General features: G+C 44.8%; 1 protein-coding gene across 4 annotated transcripts in view; it reads left to right on the forward strand.

Moving 5' to 3' along the window:
* Nucleotides 1–13,483, forward strand: part of camsap1b (calmodulin regulated spectrin associated protein 1b) — a 39,986-nt gene that overhangs the window by 4,511 nt on the left and 21,992 nt on the right. For all 4 annotated transcript variants that reach the window (XM_036980148.2, XM_090237964.1, XM_036980147.2 and 1 more), the window contains exon 3: nt 9,105–9,367. In XM_036980148.2, coding sequence (XP_036836043.2) covers nt 9,105–9,367 — 263 coding nt within the window. The remainder of the gene's footprint in view (nt 1–9,104; nt 9,368–13,483) is intronic.

Below are 13,483 nucleotides of genomic sequence, written 5' to 3' on the forward strand. Positions count from 1 at the left end.
AAAATATTGACTAAATAAGCTAAAGTTAAAAAACAACAAGTAACACAATAAAATAACAATGAGGCTATAGACAGGGTTACTGGTACTGAGTCAATGTGCGGGGGGGTACAGGTTAGTTGAGGCTGTGCGTAATAGCTTGGGGAAGAGGTTACAAGATTTCAATGACTGTCACTGTTTTGTAGCTCATCAGTTACCCTCACCCCCAGTATTTACATTGTTTGTTTGGGAGCATAATTGCATAGATACAGGTAGGAAATCCTTTAAAATAGCAATCAGACCTAGCATTGTTATTGAAGGCCTGTGGCTGTTACTTGCAGAAGACATGCTAAGATGTTGTGGAGGCGCCAGAGCTAGGTCTGTCTATCAATAGTAGAGAACCTGTCATGTGTGAGACGCGTGACCTAATTTCACCGAAAGAGCACTTACTCTGGCCATGAATCTTTAATTGCTGAACAGTCATGTCAATGGAGTGTGTCGTCTGTGCCTGTTGTCATTGGAAGAACAGAATGGCTCCGTCCATTGTTTTCATATTATGGCTTCTTTGGATTGCCGTTCATATTACTACTTCTGGCTTCAAGGGTCTATTTACCTTTGTATTAACTTACTGTTCAGGCCTCACTAATGCTGAGGCCTGTCACCTCCTTTAGTAACATTTAAGCACCTGCATCTTTGCAGTCTATTGTAGTATATGATCGCCTACATTGTTCTTATTTAGGCCTAGGTTCCATTTCATGATCCCACCCTTTAGATTTCTGCATTCATCACTGTGATTTCATGATGTCACTCAGACTCAAGCCTGCACAAAGAAAGCAAATTATCCTAGATTTAGTTTATAATGGTTATCTATATGGATGGTTTGCTGTTCTCCCATTTTAAGGATGTTTTCCTGCTTACTCTCCTAAAAGCTCCCTGTGTTCTAACAGCGAGCTGTGGTCCCAGAGAGCTCAGAAACAGTAATTGGCTTTTGTCCTGATGACGAACTCTGCCTGGCACTCATCCTCCTCTCCCCCTCCTCTTCTCTCACTCTGAGGAGTCTCCCCCACTGGCTGTCTGTCATCTGCTCTAAGGGCCCTGGCTAAAGCCATGCAGGCAAATCAAATCAACATTTGTCACGTGCGCCGAATGCAACAGTTAAATCTTACAGTTAAATGCTTACTTAAAGGCCCTAACCAACAGTGCAATTTTTAAGTAAACAATAGGTATTAGGTAAACAATAGATAAGTAAAGAAATAAAAACAACAGTGAAAATAACAGTAGCGTGGCTATATACAGGCACCAGTTAGTCGGGCTAATGTAGGCAAAATGTAGGTATAGTTAAAGTGACTATGCATATATATGATACACTGCTGCTACTCTGTTTGTGGGACACTAGGCAAATTATATATTCAGGAGTCTTATAGCATGGTGGTAAAAGCTGTTGAGAAGCTTTTCGGTCCTAGACTAGGCTCCGGTACCGCTTGCCATGCGGTAGTAGAGAGAACAGTCTGACTGGGGTGACTGGGGTCGTTGACAAATTTGAGGGTCTTCCTCTGACACCGCCTGGTATAGAGGTCCTGGATGGCAGGCAGCTTAGCCCCAGTGATGTACTGGGCCGTACGCACTACCCTCTGTAGTGCCTTGCGGTCAGAGGCCGAACAGTTGCCGTGATGCAACCAGTCAGGATGCTCTCCATAGTGCAGCTGTAGAACTTTTTGAAGATCTGGTGACCCATGACAAATCTTTTCAGTCTCCTGAGGGGGAATAGGCTTTGTCGTTCCCTCATCACGACTGTCTTGGTGTGTTTGGACCATTCTAGTTTGTTGATGTGGACACCAAGGAACTTGAAGCTCTCAACCTGCTCCACTACAGCCCCGTCGATGAGAATGGGGGCGTGCTCGATCCTCCTTTTCCTATAGTCCACCATCATCTCCTTTGCCTTGATTACCTTGAGGGATAGGTTGTTATTCTGGCACCATCCAGCCAGTTCGCTGACCTCAATATAGTCTGTCTCGTCGGTGATCAGGCCTACCACTGTTGTTGTCTGCAAACTTAATGATGGTGTTGGAGTCGTGGGCGAAAAGGGTGTACAGGAGGGGACTGAACACGCACCCCTTGAGGATCAGCGTGGCAGATGTGTTGCTACCTACCCTCACCACATGGGGGTGGCCTGTCAGGAAGTCCAGGATCCAGTTGCAGAGGGAGATGTTTAGTCCCAGGATCCTTAGCTTAGTGATGAGCTTTGAGGGCACTATGGTATTGAACGCTGAGCTGTAGTCAATGAATAGCATTCTCATGTAGGTGTTCCTTTTGTCCAGGTGGGAAAGGGCAGTGTGAAGTGCAATAGAGATTGCATCATCTGTGGATCTGTTAGGGTGTTATGCAAATTGGAGTGGGTCTAGGGTTTCTGGGATAATGGTGTTGATGTGAGCCATTACCAGCCTTTCAAAGCACTTCATGGCTATGGACGTGAGTGCTTCGGGTCTGTAGTCATTTTGGCAGGTTAACTTAGTCTTCTTGGGCAGAGGGACAATGGTGGTCTGCTTGAAACATGTTGGTGTTAGACTCAATCAGGGACATGTCAGTGAAGACACCTGACAGTTGGTCAGCATACGTCCTGGTAATCCTTCTGGCCCCGCGGCCTTGTGAATGTTGACCTGTTTAAGGTCTTACACACGTCGGCTACGGAGGGCGTGATCACAGTTGTCCGGAACAGCTGATGCTCTCATGCATGCCTCAGGGTTGTTTGCCTCGAAGCGAGCATAGAGGTGAATTAGCTTGTCTGGTAGGCTCGTGTCACTAGGCAGCTCACGTCTGTGCTTTCCTTTGTAATCTGTAATAGTTTGCAAGACCTGCCACATAAGACGAGCGTCGGAGTCGGTGTAGTACGATTCAATCTTAGCCCTGTATTGGCTCTTTGCCTGTTTGATGGTTCGTCGGAGGTCTTAGCAGGATTTCTCATAAGCTTCCGGGTTAGAGTCTCACACCTTGAAAGCGGCAGCGCTACCCTTTAGCTCAGTGCGAATGTTGCCTGTAATCCATGGTTTCTGGTTGGAGTATGTACGTACAGTCACTGTGGGGATGACATCCTCGATGCACTTATTGATAAAGCTAGTGACTGATGTGTTGTACTCAATGCCATCGGCAGAATCCTGAAAACATATTCAAGTCTGTGCTAGCAAAACAGTCCTGTAGTTTAGCTTCTGCTTCATCTGACCACTTTTTTTTTTGTAGACTTGAGTCACTGGCACTTCCTGCTTACATTTTTGCTTCTAGTCAGGAGGATAGAATTGTGGTCAGATTTACCAAATGGAGGGTGAGGGAGAGCTCTGTGTGTGGAATTCAGGTGATCTAATTTTCCCCCTGGTTGTGCATTTAACATGCTAATAGAAATGAGGTATAACTGATTTAAGTTTCCCCGCATGAAATCCCTGGCCACTAGGAGCACAACCTCTGGGTGAGCGGTTTCCTGTTTGCTTATTTCCTAATACAGCTGACTGAGTGTGGTCTTAGTGCCAGCATCTGTCTGTGGAGGTAAATAAACAGCCATGAAAATATAGATAAAACTCTCTTGGCAAATAGTGTGGTCTACAGCTTATCATGAGATACTCTACTTCAGGCGAGCAAAATCTAGAGACTTCCTTAGATTTCATGCACCAGCTGATGTTTACAAATATAAACAGACACCCGTCTTACCTTACCGGAGTGTGCTGTTCTATATAGCCGGTGCAGCGTATATCCCGCGAGCTGTTGTCGTCTTTCAGCCACGATTCGGTAAAACATAAGATGTTAGTTTTTGATGTCCCATTGGTAGGATATTCGTGACCGTACCTCGTCTAATTTATTGTCCAATGATTGTACGTTGGCAAGTAATATTGACGGTAAAGGCACTTGCAGTTGGCGGATCCTTACAAGACACCCTGCTCTGTGTCCTCTGTACTTGCGTCTCTTTCCCTTGCCAATGACTGTGATTTTGGCCTTGTCGGGTGTTCGCAGTACAGCCTGTGCTTCCTGCTTGTTGAATAATACAATCTTAGTCTAATCCGAGATGAGTGATCGCTGTCCTGATATCCAGAACTTCTTTTTTTGCCTCAAACATTATGTTCAAAATAAGTTACAGATAACATTAGAAAAAATACATAATAGCACAATTGGTTAGGTGCCTGTAAAACAGCTGCCATTTCTTTCCGGTGCCATTAAAAAATAAAAAAATGAGGCAGAGACTGAGTACAGTCGCATGCACAACAACATCTATCTGCTATCTTCAGTTGAAGTCGGAAGTTTACATACACCTTAGCCAAATACATTTAAACTCAGTTTTTCACAATTCCTGACATTTAATCCTAGTAAAAATTCCCTGTCTTAGGTCAGTTAGGATCACCACTTTATTTTAAGAATGTGAAATGTCAGAATAATAGTACAGAATTATTTATTTCAGCTTTTACTTCTTTCATCACATTCCCAGTGGGTCAGAAGTGTACATACACTCAATTAGTATTTGGTAGCATTGCCTTTAAATTGTTTAATTTGGGTCAAACGTTTCGGGTAGCTTTCCACAAGCTTCCCACAATAAGTTGGGTGATTTTTGGCCCATTCCTCCTGACAGAGCTGGTGTAACTGAGTCAGGTTTGTAGGCCTCCTTGCTCGCACATTTTCCAGGTCCGCCCACACTTTTTCTATAGGATGAGGTCGGGGCTTTGTGATGGCTCCCGCCTCTGAGTTTGTATCCAGCCCAGTGCCGACACAGACAGAACATGGCTGGCACAGCTCCTCATACCAGCGGCCAGCCATCCAGTCAGAATGCCACCCGTTGGGGAAAGCTGGTGTTCTGCTCTGATGGTCTGATGGTGATTGGGGGATGCACTACAGCTGGTCCTGGCAATGGAGCGAAAGGGTGTTTACCATGCAGAGCCCTCTCCCTGTCCCAGTAGTTGGCTATCCCAGCCCACTGTGCAGAGGGGGTAGGAGAGGGGAAGCTGCTGCCACACAGTATCAGCGTCTCCAGGGGGAAGTCAAACATGAAGACCCATCCGGGTCCCAGCCAGGCCAGACCCCTTTTGTTTTCACTCAATGCATTAAATAAAGTGCATCCCTCACACGCATATCTCTTGGAATGACTGACTGTTATACAATAACATGATTATTATTGAATCTGTTGTAATGCCCAGACACACTCCTCTACAGGAATCACACGTTGTTATACAGTCCCAGGTGTATTATCCATACATCCCTACTTCTCATAACGGGGCGGCAGGGTAGCCTAGTGGTTAGAGATTTGGACTAGTAACCGGAGCTGACAAGGTACAAATCTGTCGTTCTGCCCCTGAACAGGCAGTTAACCCACTGTTCCTAGGCCGTCATTGAAAATAAGAATTTGTTCTTAACTGACTTGCCTAGTTAAATAAAGGTAAAATAAATAAAATAACAATATTGTTATGACTGGTTCAAGGAGAGCTCTGCTTGCCTCAACCTGTATGTCTTCCTGTTAGTGTGGTTGGATGGGAGAATGCTGACGATCCGATCCCTTAGGATCGGATTTAGGCTCTGCCTCTATGCCGTCAGTCATGGCTGGGACTGGAGCTGGGAGGGTGTCATAACACGCAGATGTAGGAGTTTAGATATAGATGGAGTTCTGTTAGCTCAGCCTCACAGCCACAACTGAGTGCGAGCTGTCTGAATAATGGAGTTCATCAGGGTTATTTTTGCCTTGAAGAACATCACACCTTTCTGAGAGAGTGCATGGGCTTGCATTTTCTGTTTTATGCCTACGCTTTACTGCTTTAAGCTCAAAGACATGGATTGTATGCACATGTTTCCTATTAGATGACCAGAGTATGACATCAACAGACATCAATTATCATGATTGGATTCCTATCCTTCAACACTGGAGTCATTTAGCCTAATATGGTGGGTTTTTAAGTCATTGCAAATGCAAAGTAGACTAGGATAACTCCTAGATCAGTGTTTGTTTTCCTCCTCTGTGGTGGAAACTAGAAAGGCTTTGTTGCAGACTAGAACAACCGGAGAACCCAGCTCTGCTCTCATTAGTGTTACTGTAGCCCATCTGTTTCTGAGTGGAACTCCTGAGTGGAAATATAGGTCCCAAGCCGTGACTATATTTACACTGAGTAAACTGAGCCCTCCTTGCAGAACAAATCCGCTAAATGGCTAAAGGTATGTGGACGCCCGCTTGTCGAACATATCATTCCAAAATCATGGGTGTTAATATGGAGTTGGTCGGCCCTTTGTTGCTATAACAGCCTCCACTCTTTTGGGAAGGCTTTCAACTAGATGTTGGAACAATGCTACAGGGACTTGCTTCCATTCAGCCACAAGCATTAGTGAGGTCGGGCACTGATGTTGGGCGATTAGGCCTTGTCCGCAGTTGGCGTTCCAATTCATCTGAATGGGGTTGAGGTCAGGGCTCTATGCAGGCCAGTCAAGTTCTCCACACCGATCTCGACAAACCATTTTTGTATGGACCTTGCTTTGTGCCCGGGGGGGGGGCATTGTCATGAGGAAACGGGAAAGGGCCTCTCCCAAACTGTTGCCACAAAGTTGGAAACACCTAGAATGTCATTGTATATTGTAGCATTAAGATTTCCTTTAACTGGAGCTAAGGGGCCTAGTCCGGATCATTATTCCTCTTCCACCAAACTTTACAGGTGGCACTATGCATTCGGGCAGGTAGCATTCTCCTGGCATCCCAAACCCAGATTCTTCCGTTAGACTGCCAGATTGGGAAGCGTGATTCATCACTCCAGAGAACGCGTTTCCACTGCTCCAGAGTCCAATTGCAGTGAGCTTTACACCACTGCAGCTGATGCTTTGCAATGCGCGTGGTGATCCTAGGCTTATATGCAACTGCTCGGCCATGTAAACCCATTTCATGAAGCCTCCGATGAACAGTTCCTGTGCTGACGTTGCTTCCAGAGGCAGCTTGGAACTCGGCACTGAGTGTTGCAACTGAGGACAGAATATTTTTTTACGCGCTTCAGCACTCGGCTGTTCCGTTCTGTGAGCTTGTGTGGCTTTCCACTTTGTGGCTGATCTGTTGTTGCTCCTAGAAGTTTCCGCGTCACAATAACAGCACTTACAGTTTTACCGTTGCAGCTCTAGCAGGGTAGAAATTTGACGAACTGTCTTGTTGGAAAGGTGTCAGCCTATGACGGTGCCATTTTGAAAGTCACTGGAGCTCCTCAGTAAGGCCATTCTACTGCCAATGTTTGTCTATGGAGATTGCATGGCTGTGTGCTCGATTGTTATACACCTGTCAGCAATGGATGTGGCTGAAATAACCAAATCCACAAATTAAGGGGTGGCCACATACACCAAAGTACACTGCTCAAAAAAATAAAGGGAACACTTAAACAACACAATGTAACTCTAAGTCAATCACACTTCTGTGAAATCAAACTGTCCACTTAGGAAGCAACACTGATTGACAAAACATTTCACATGCTGTTGTGCAAATGGAATAGACAACAGGTGAAAATTATAGGCAATTAGCAAGACACCCCCAATAAAGGAGTGCTTCTGCAGGTGGTGACCACAGACCACTTCTCAGTTCCTATGCTTCCTGGCTGATGTTTTGGTCACTTTTGAATGCAGGCGGTGCTTTCACTCGAGTGGTAGCTTGAGACAGAGTCTACAACCCACACAAGTGGCTCAGGTAGTGCAGCTCATCCAGGATGGAGCATCAATGCGAGCTGTGGCAAGAAGGTTTGCTGTGTCGTCAGCGTAGTGTCCAGAGCATGGAGGTGCTACCAGGAGACATGCCAGTACATCAGTAGACGTGGAGGAGGCCGTAGGAGGGCAACAACCCAGCAGCAGGACCGCTACCGCCGCCTTTGTGCAAGGAGGAGCAGGAGGAGCACTGCCAGAGCCCTGCAAAATAACCTCCAGCAGGCCACATGTGCGTGTCTGCTCAAACGGTCAGAAACCGACTCCATGAGGGTGTTATGAGGGCCCGACGTCCACAGGTGGGGGTCTGGAGACGCCATGGAGAACGTTCTGCTGCCTGCAACATTCTCCAGCATGACCGGTTTGGCGGTGGGTCAGTCGTGGTGTGTGGTGGCATTTCTTTGGGGGGCTGCACAGCCCTCCATGTGCTCGCCAGAGGTAGCCTGACTGCCATTAGGTAAGGAGATGAGATCCTCAGACCCCTTGTGAGACCATATGCTGGTGCGGTTGGCCCTGGGTTCCTCCTAATGCAAGACAATGCTAGACCTCATGTGGCTGGAGTGTGTCAGCAGTTTCTGCAAGAGGAAGGCTTTGATGCTATGGACTGTTCCCCAGACCTGAATCCAATTGAGCACATCTGGCACATCATGTCTCGCTCCATCCACCAATGCCACGTTGCACCACAGACTGTCCAGGAGTTGGTGGATGCTTTAGTCCAGGTCTGGGAAGAGATCCCTCAGGAGACCATCCGCCACCTCATCAGGAGCATGCCCCGGCGTTGTAGGGAGGTCATACAGGCACGTGGAGGCCACACACACTACTGAGCCTCATTTTGACTTGTTTTAAGGACATTACATCAAAGTTGGATCAGCCTGTAGTGTGGTTTTCCACTTTAATTTTGAGTGTGACTCCAAATCCAGACCTCCATGGTTTGATACATTTTATTTCCATTGATCATTTTTGTGTGATTTTGTTGTCAGCACATTCAACTATGTAAAATAAATGTATTTAATTAGAATATTTCATTCATTCAGATCTAGGATGTGTTATTTTAGTGTTCCCTTTATTTTTTTGAGCAGTGTATTTTTACACAGTGAGCAGTTGCAGTTGTCACGTTCCCTTTCATTGTTGAAAGGTTTGATATTCCCTCAGTTGCTAAACTACAGAGACAACTTGTGGAGTTTTCAAAGTAAAAAATTAATTTCACATTTGGCTATCCATGAAACATTAGACTCTTGTGTATATAGCCCTATGCATCTTAGTCATCACAGCAGTGTTTCCCCTAGATTATTCCTGAAGTAGGCAAAGGGCTGCGCCCACCAAAATATTCCATTGAAACCAATAGCAACCAAATATTTTCATGCAGGTTGCCATACAAATAGATGGAAGAATTGGAACCCAACCAGTCTTTTACAACATAACTAACCATGCCTCTTCCCCTCCAGACCACATCCCAGAGGACCTGCGGGACCCATTCTACACAGACCAGTATGAGCAAGAGCACATCAAGCCCCCCGTCCTCCGCCTGCTGCTGTCCTGTGAGCTCTACTGCCGTGTGTGTGCCCTCATCCTAAAGACGGACCAGGCCGCCTCGCTGCAGTCACACCTGTCAGTTATCCAGGCCCTGAGCCGTAAAGGGATCTATGTCATGGAGAGTGATGACACGCCAGTCACAGAGGCCGACCTCGCCTGTGTGCCCATCAAAATGGTGAGTGGTAGTGTGTGTAGGAAGGGTGAAATAGGCCTACTGTTCAGAAGGTAATGGCAGCATCTCAATAGTCTTAAAGGTCGACTTTGGGCATGAAGAACAGTCCAACTCTGCCTCCTTTTGGAATTTTCAAACAGAAAGGGGGTTTGCCTTTGGTTCATCGACGTGTCATTCTAGTCATGTGCACCGCGACTGACGTAGTAGTGCACAATAACTGTTCCAGCATGTGTTGATGTCATTTCTCAGGATTTGTTTTTGGACGGGATCTGTTTTGATCGGTAAGAAATTGCACTTCTGTAGCAAAAACATCTTATGCATCCATTTTTTAAAACAATATAATTACGTTTCATGGTATAATGGTGCGTTTGTCAGTTATACAGTTTAAAGCTGTTATTTTTGCATTTTTGGCCAATGTCGACCTTTAAGTGGTTCAAGTATTTCTCATTGTCTCCTCTCCTTAATCTGCACTGAAAACATTGGAGAGAGAAAAGCAATATGGTGGATGCCTCACATGAGTACAGATTATGGACAAGAAGCGATTGAGATGCACCCAATGGCCTCTTCATCACAGACTAGGAGCTCCCTGTTTGGGGCGTTGGGACTGATTTGGTAGGCGATCCATGTTGTTTGTGGGAGTCTTTGCCAGAGGCTGTTCATGATTTGTGGGCGAGAGAAGTTGTTCAAATGAATTAGCCCCTGTGCAAAAACGGATATAAATCAAGTCAGAAAAGCACACACTGCCTTTCTGCTGGTGCAGTGTTGCATTTTTAACATGGCCAAGGATGAGCAAAGTCAACAACCTCCGACTTCTGTTTGGTAAATCTTTGTGTAGGTACAATGGCCTTTTTATATAGACGTCAAGCTGGCCAAGGCAATGTGAGGGAGAGGGAAAGGAGTTTGGAAATGTTACAGGGGCCAGTATTGCCTGTATCAGTATCCCTTCCTGCTGTAGGCCTTCTCTTATCTCTTGTGATTTATCCAATGAAAGTAGCCATTGTTCTCTTCTCTCTATCAAACGATGGCATCTCTCTACAGCCCTAACCCTCTAACACTGGAATACCTCATCTACTAGATCTTGGCAAACAGCCTTTGACCTCTAGTCTTTTGTTGTTGACAGTAACTTTCTCATCATAACATTCCGGTTTAGAGTAATTTACATGTTCTTCATTTGTTTAACCTATTTAATTAGTTCCATACAATTTGGCTGCTTCCTTATCTTTAGCTACCTTGGTGATTCAAATTTTTTCCGGGTTCATGTCCATATAAAGTCATTGCCTATTCCTTGTGCATTCACAACAAAGCTTTTGGCCCATTCTGATTCTTTAGGTGAACACTGATTCAGTTGATCTCGTTTGATAATAATTTTCTCACAGCTGGATGGAGAAAGGCTAACAGGCCTCTCCATGGTGAGAGGAGAGAGCAGTGTTGAGTTAGGCCTAATATGAGCTAAATGACCCAGTGGGGTTCCATCTGTCCTGCACTACCTTTTCCACTCTACTGTAGTGTACCCTTGTCCCTAACAGGACCATTTTCCATGTTGACTAGTCAATATGGAAAGTCTGGTGCAGCAGTTGCATAATGATTGATTGAACATTTCAGCGCTCTATTCTGTCTCCATTAGCTCATGTAGCCTAGCTCTCATGAAGCACAAAGCTTCTCCTTTATGACTTTTAAAATCTGTGACTGGTATTTTTTTTATTGGGCTTGTACTTCTCTGAGGTCTCAATTTAATTCCTGAGATGGCACAGGAAGGTGTATGTTTTGACACGAGTCACCCTGTAGATGTCTATCAGGTCAGGAAACACAGATTTGGACTACTGACCCATAGCAACATCTCCAACTAGCTTTGTGGAATGAACACCACTCCCTCCATGCATGTTATGTTGAATTGAATACATTTACACCAGTATTTCATAAGAGATCCAATAATATGTTTCTCTGAAAGCACTTAGAGTACCAACACCGGTGTTTGGCAGCGTTTAAACATTCTATCCGGTCATTGTCACGGAGACAGACACACGTTGTAGCTGAGGCAGCTTCGTTCTGGTGCGTGACTAGTCAAGTGTGTGTCTCTAAGTCTAGGTTGATAATTCAACCAAGGTGCTATGTAAGCAACCAGACACACATGCTTATGAAAGTCTGAAATCCTTCTGACCAGAGAGAACTGCTGGTCTTTGATAGACTAGGCAGGTCTGTGTAAGGGTTGAGAACCCCCCTGGTGGCTGAGTTGGCAAGGTGTTTCCATGGCAACACCAGTGTTCTTCCGCGACTCATGTGCAGCCCCTGGGCTCTCGTGTGTGAGGAGGCTGAAGAAATTTAGCTTGGCCCCACAGACCCTCGCTTCTACAGATTTACCATTGAGAGTAGAGGTCGACCAATTAATCGGAATGGCCAATTTAATTAGGGCCGATTTCAAGTTTTCATAACAATCGGTAATCTGCATTTTTGGACACCGATCATGGCCGATTACATTGCACTCCACGAGGAGACTGCGTGGCAGGCTGACCTGTTATGCGAGTGTAGCAAGGAGCCAAGGTAAGGTTCTAGCTAGCATTAAACGTATCTTATAAAAAACAATCAATCTTAATTAACATAAACACTAGTTAAATACACATGGTTGATGATATTACATGTTTATCCAGCTTGTCCTGTGTTGCATATAATCGATGCAGTGGCTATTAATTTATCATTGAATCACAGCCTACTTCCCCAAATGGGTGATTTAACAAGCACATTCGCGAAAAAAGCACTGTCGTTGCACCAATGTGTACCTAACCATAAACATCAACGCCTTCGTTAAAATCAATACACAAGTATATATTTTTAAACCTGCATGTTTAGTTTATATTGCCTGCTAACATGAATTTCTTTTAACTAGGGAAATTGTGTCACTTGCGTTCTGTGCAACAGAGTCAGGGTATATGCAGCAGTTTGGGCCACCTGGCTCGTTGCGAACTGTGTGAAGACTATTTCTTCCTAACAAAGAACAAAGACAAAGAACTTCACAACTTTGCCAAACGGGGGATGATTTAACAAAAGCACAATCGTTGCACAAATGTACCTAACCATAAACATCAATGCCTTTCTTAAAATCAATACATAGAAGTATATATATTTAAACCTGCATATTTAGTTAAAATAAATTTGTGTTAGCAGGCTATATTAAACTAGGGAAATGGTGTCACTTCTCTTGCGTTCATTGCACGCAGAGTCAGGGAATTTGCAACAGTTTGGGCAGCCTGGCTCATTGCAAACTAATTTGCCAGAATTTTACATAATTATGACATAACATTGAAGGCTGTGCAATGTAACAGGAATATTTAGACTTATGGATGCCATCCGTTAGATAAAATTCGGAACGGTTCCGTATTTCACTGAAAGAATAAACGTTTTGTTTTCGAAATGATAGTTTCCGGATTTGGCCATATTAATGACCTAAGGATTGTATTTCTGTGTGTTATGTTATAATTAAGTCTATGATTTGATAGAGCAGTCTGACTGAGCGGTGGAGGCAGCAGCAGGCTCGTAAGCATTCATTCAAACAGCACTTTTGTGCGTTTGCCAGCAGCTCTTCCCTTGTGCATCAAGCATTGAGCTGTTTATGACTTCAAGCCTATCAATTCCCGAGATTGGGCTGGTGTAACCGATGTGAAATGGCTAGATAGTTAGCGGCGTGCTCGCTAATAGCGTTTCAATCGGTGACGTCACTCACTCTGAGACCTTGAAGTAGTTGTTCCCCTTGCTCTGCAAGGGCCGCGGCTTTTCTGGAGCGATGGGTAACGATGCTTCGAGGGTGGCTGTTGTCAATGTGTTCCTGGTTCGAGCCCAGGTAGGGGCGAGGAGAGGGACGGAAGCTATACTGTTACACTGGCAATACTAAAGTGCCTGTAAGAACATCCAATAGTCTAAGGTTAATGAAATACAAACGGTATAGAGAGAAATAGTCCTATAATTCCTGTAATAACTACAACTTGAAACATCTTGCCTGGGAGTATTGATGACTCATGTTAAAAGGAACCACCAGCTATCATATGTTCTCATGTTCTGAGCAAGGAACTGAAACGTTAGCTTTTTTACATTGCACATATTGCACTTTTACTTTCTTCTCCAACACTT

This window comes from Oncorhynchus mykiss, chromosome 6 (genome assembly GCF_057628025.1).
Source record: "Oncorhynchus mykiss isolate SJ-2025 chromosome 6, ASM5762802v1, whole genome shotgun sequence".
NCBI classification, from domain to species: Eukaryota; Metazoa; Chordata; class Actinopteri; order Salmoniformes; family Salmonidae; genus Oncorhynchus; species Oncorhynchus mykiss.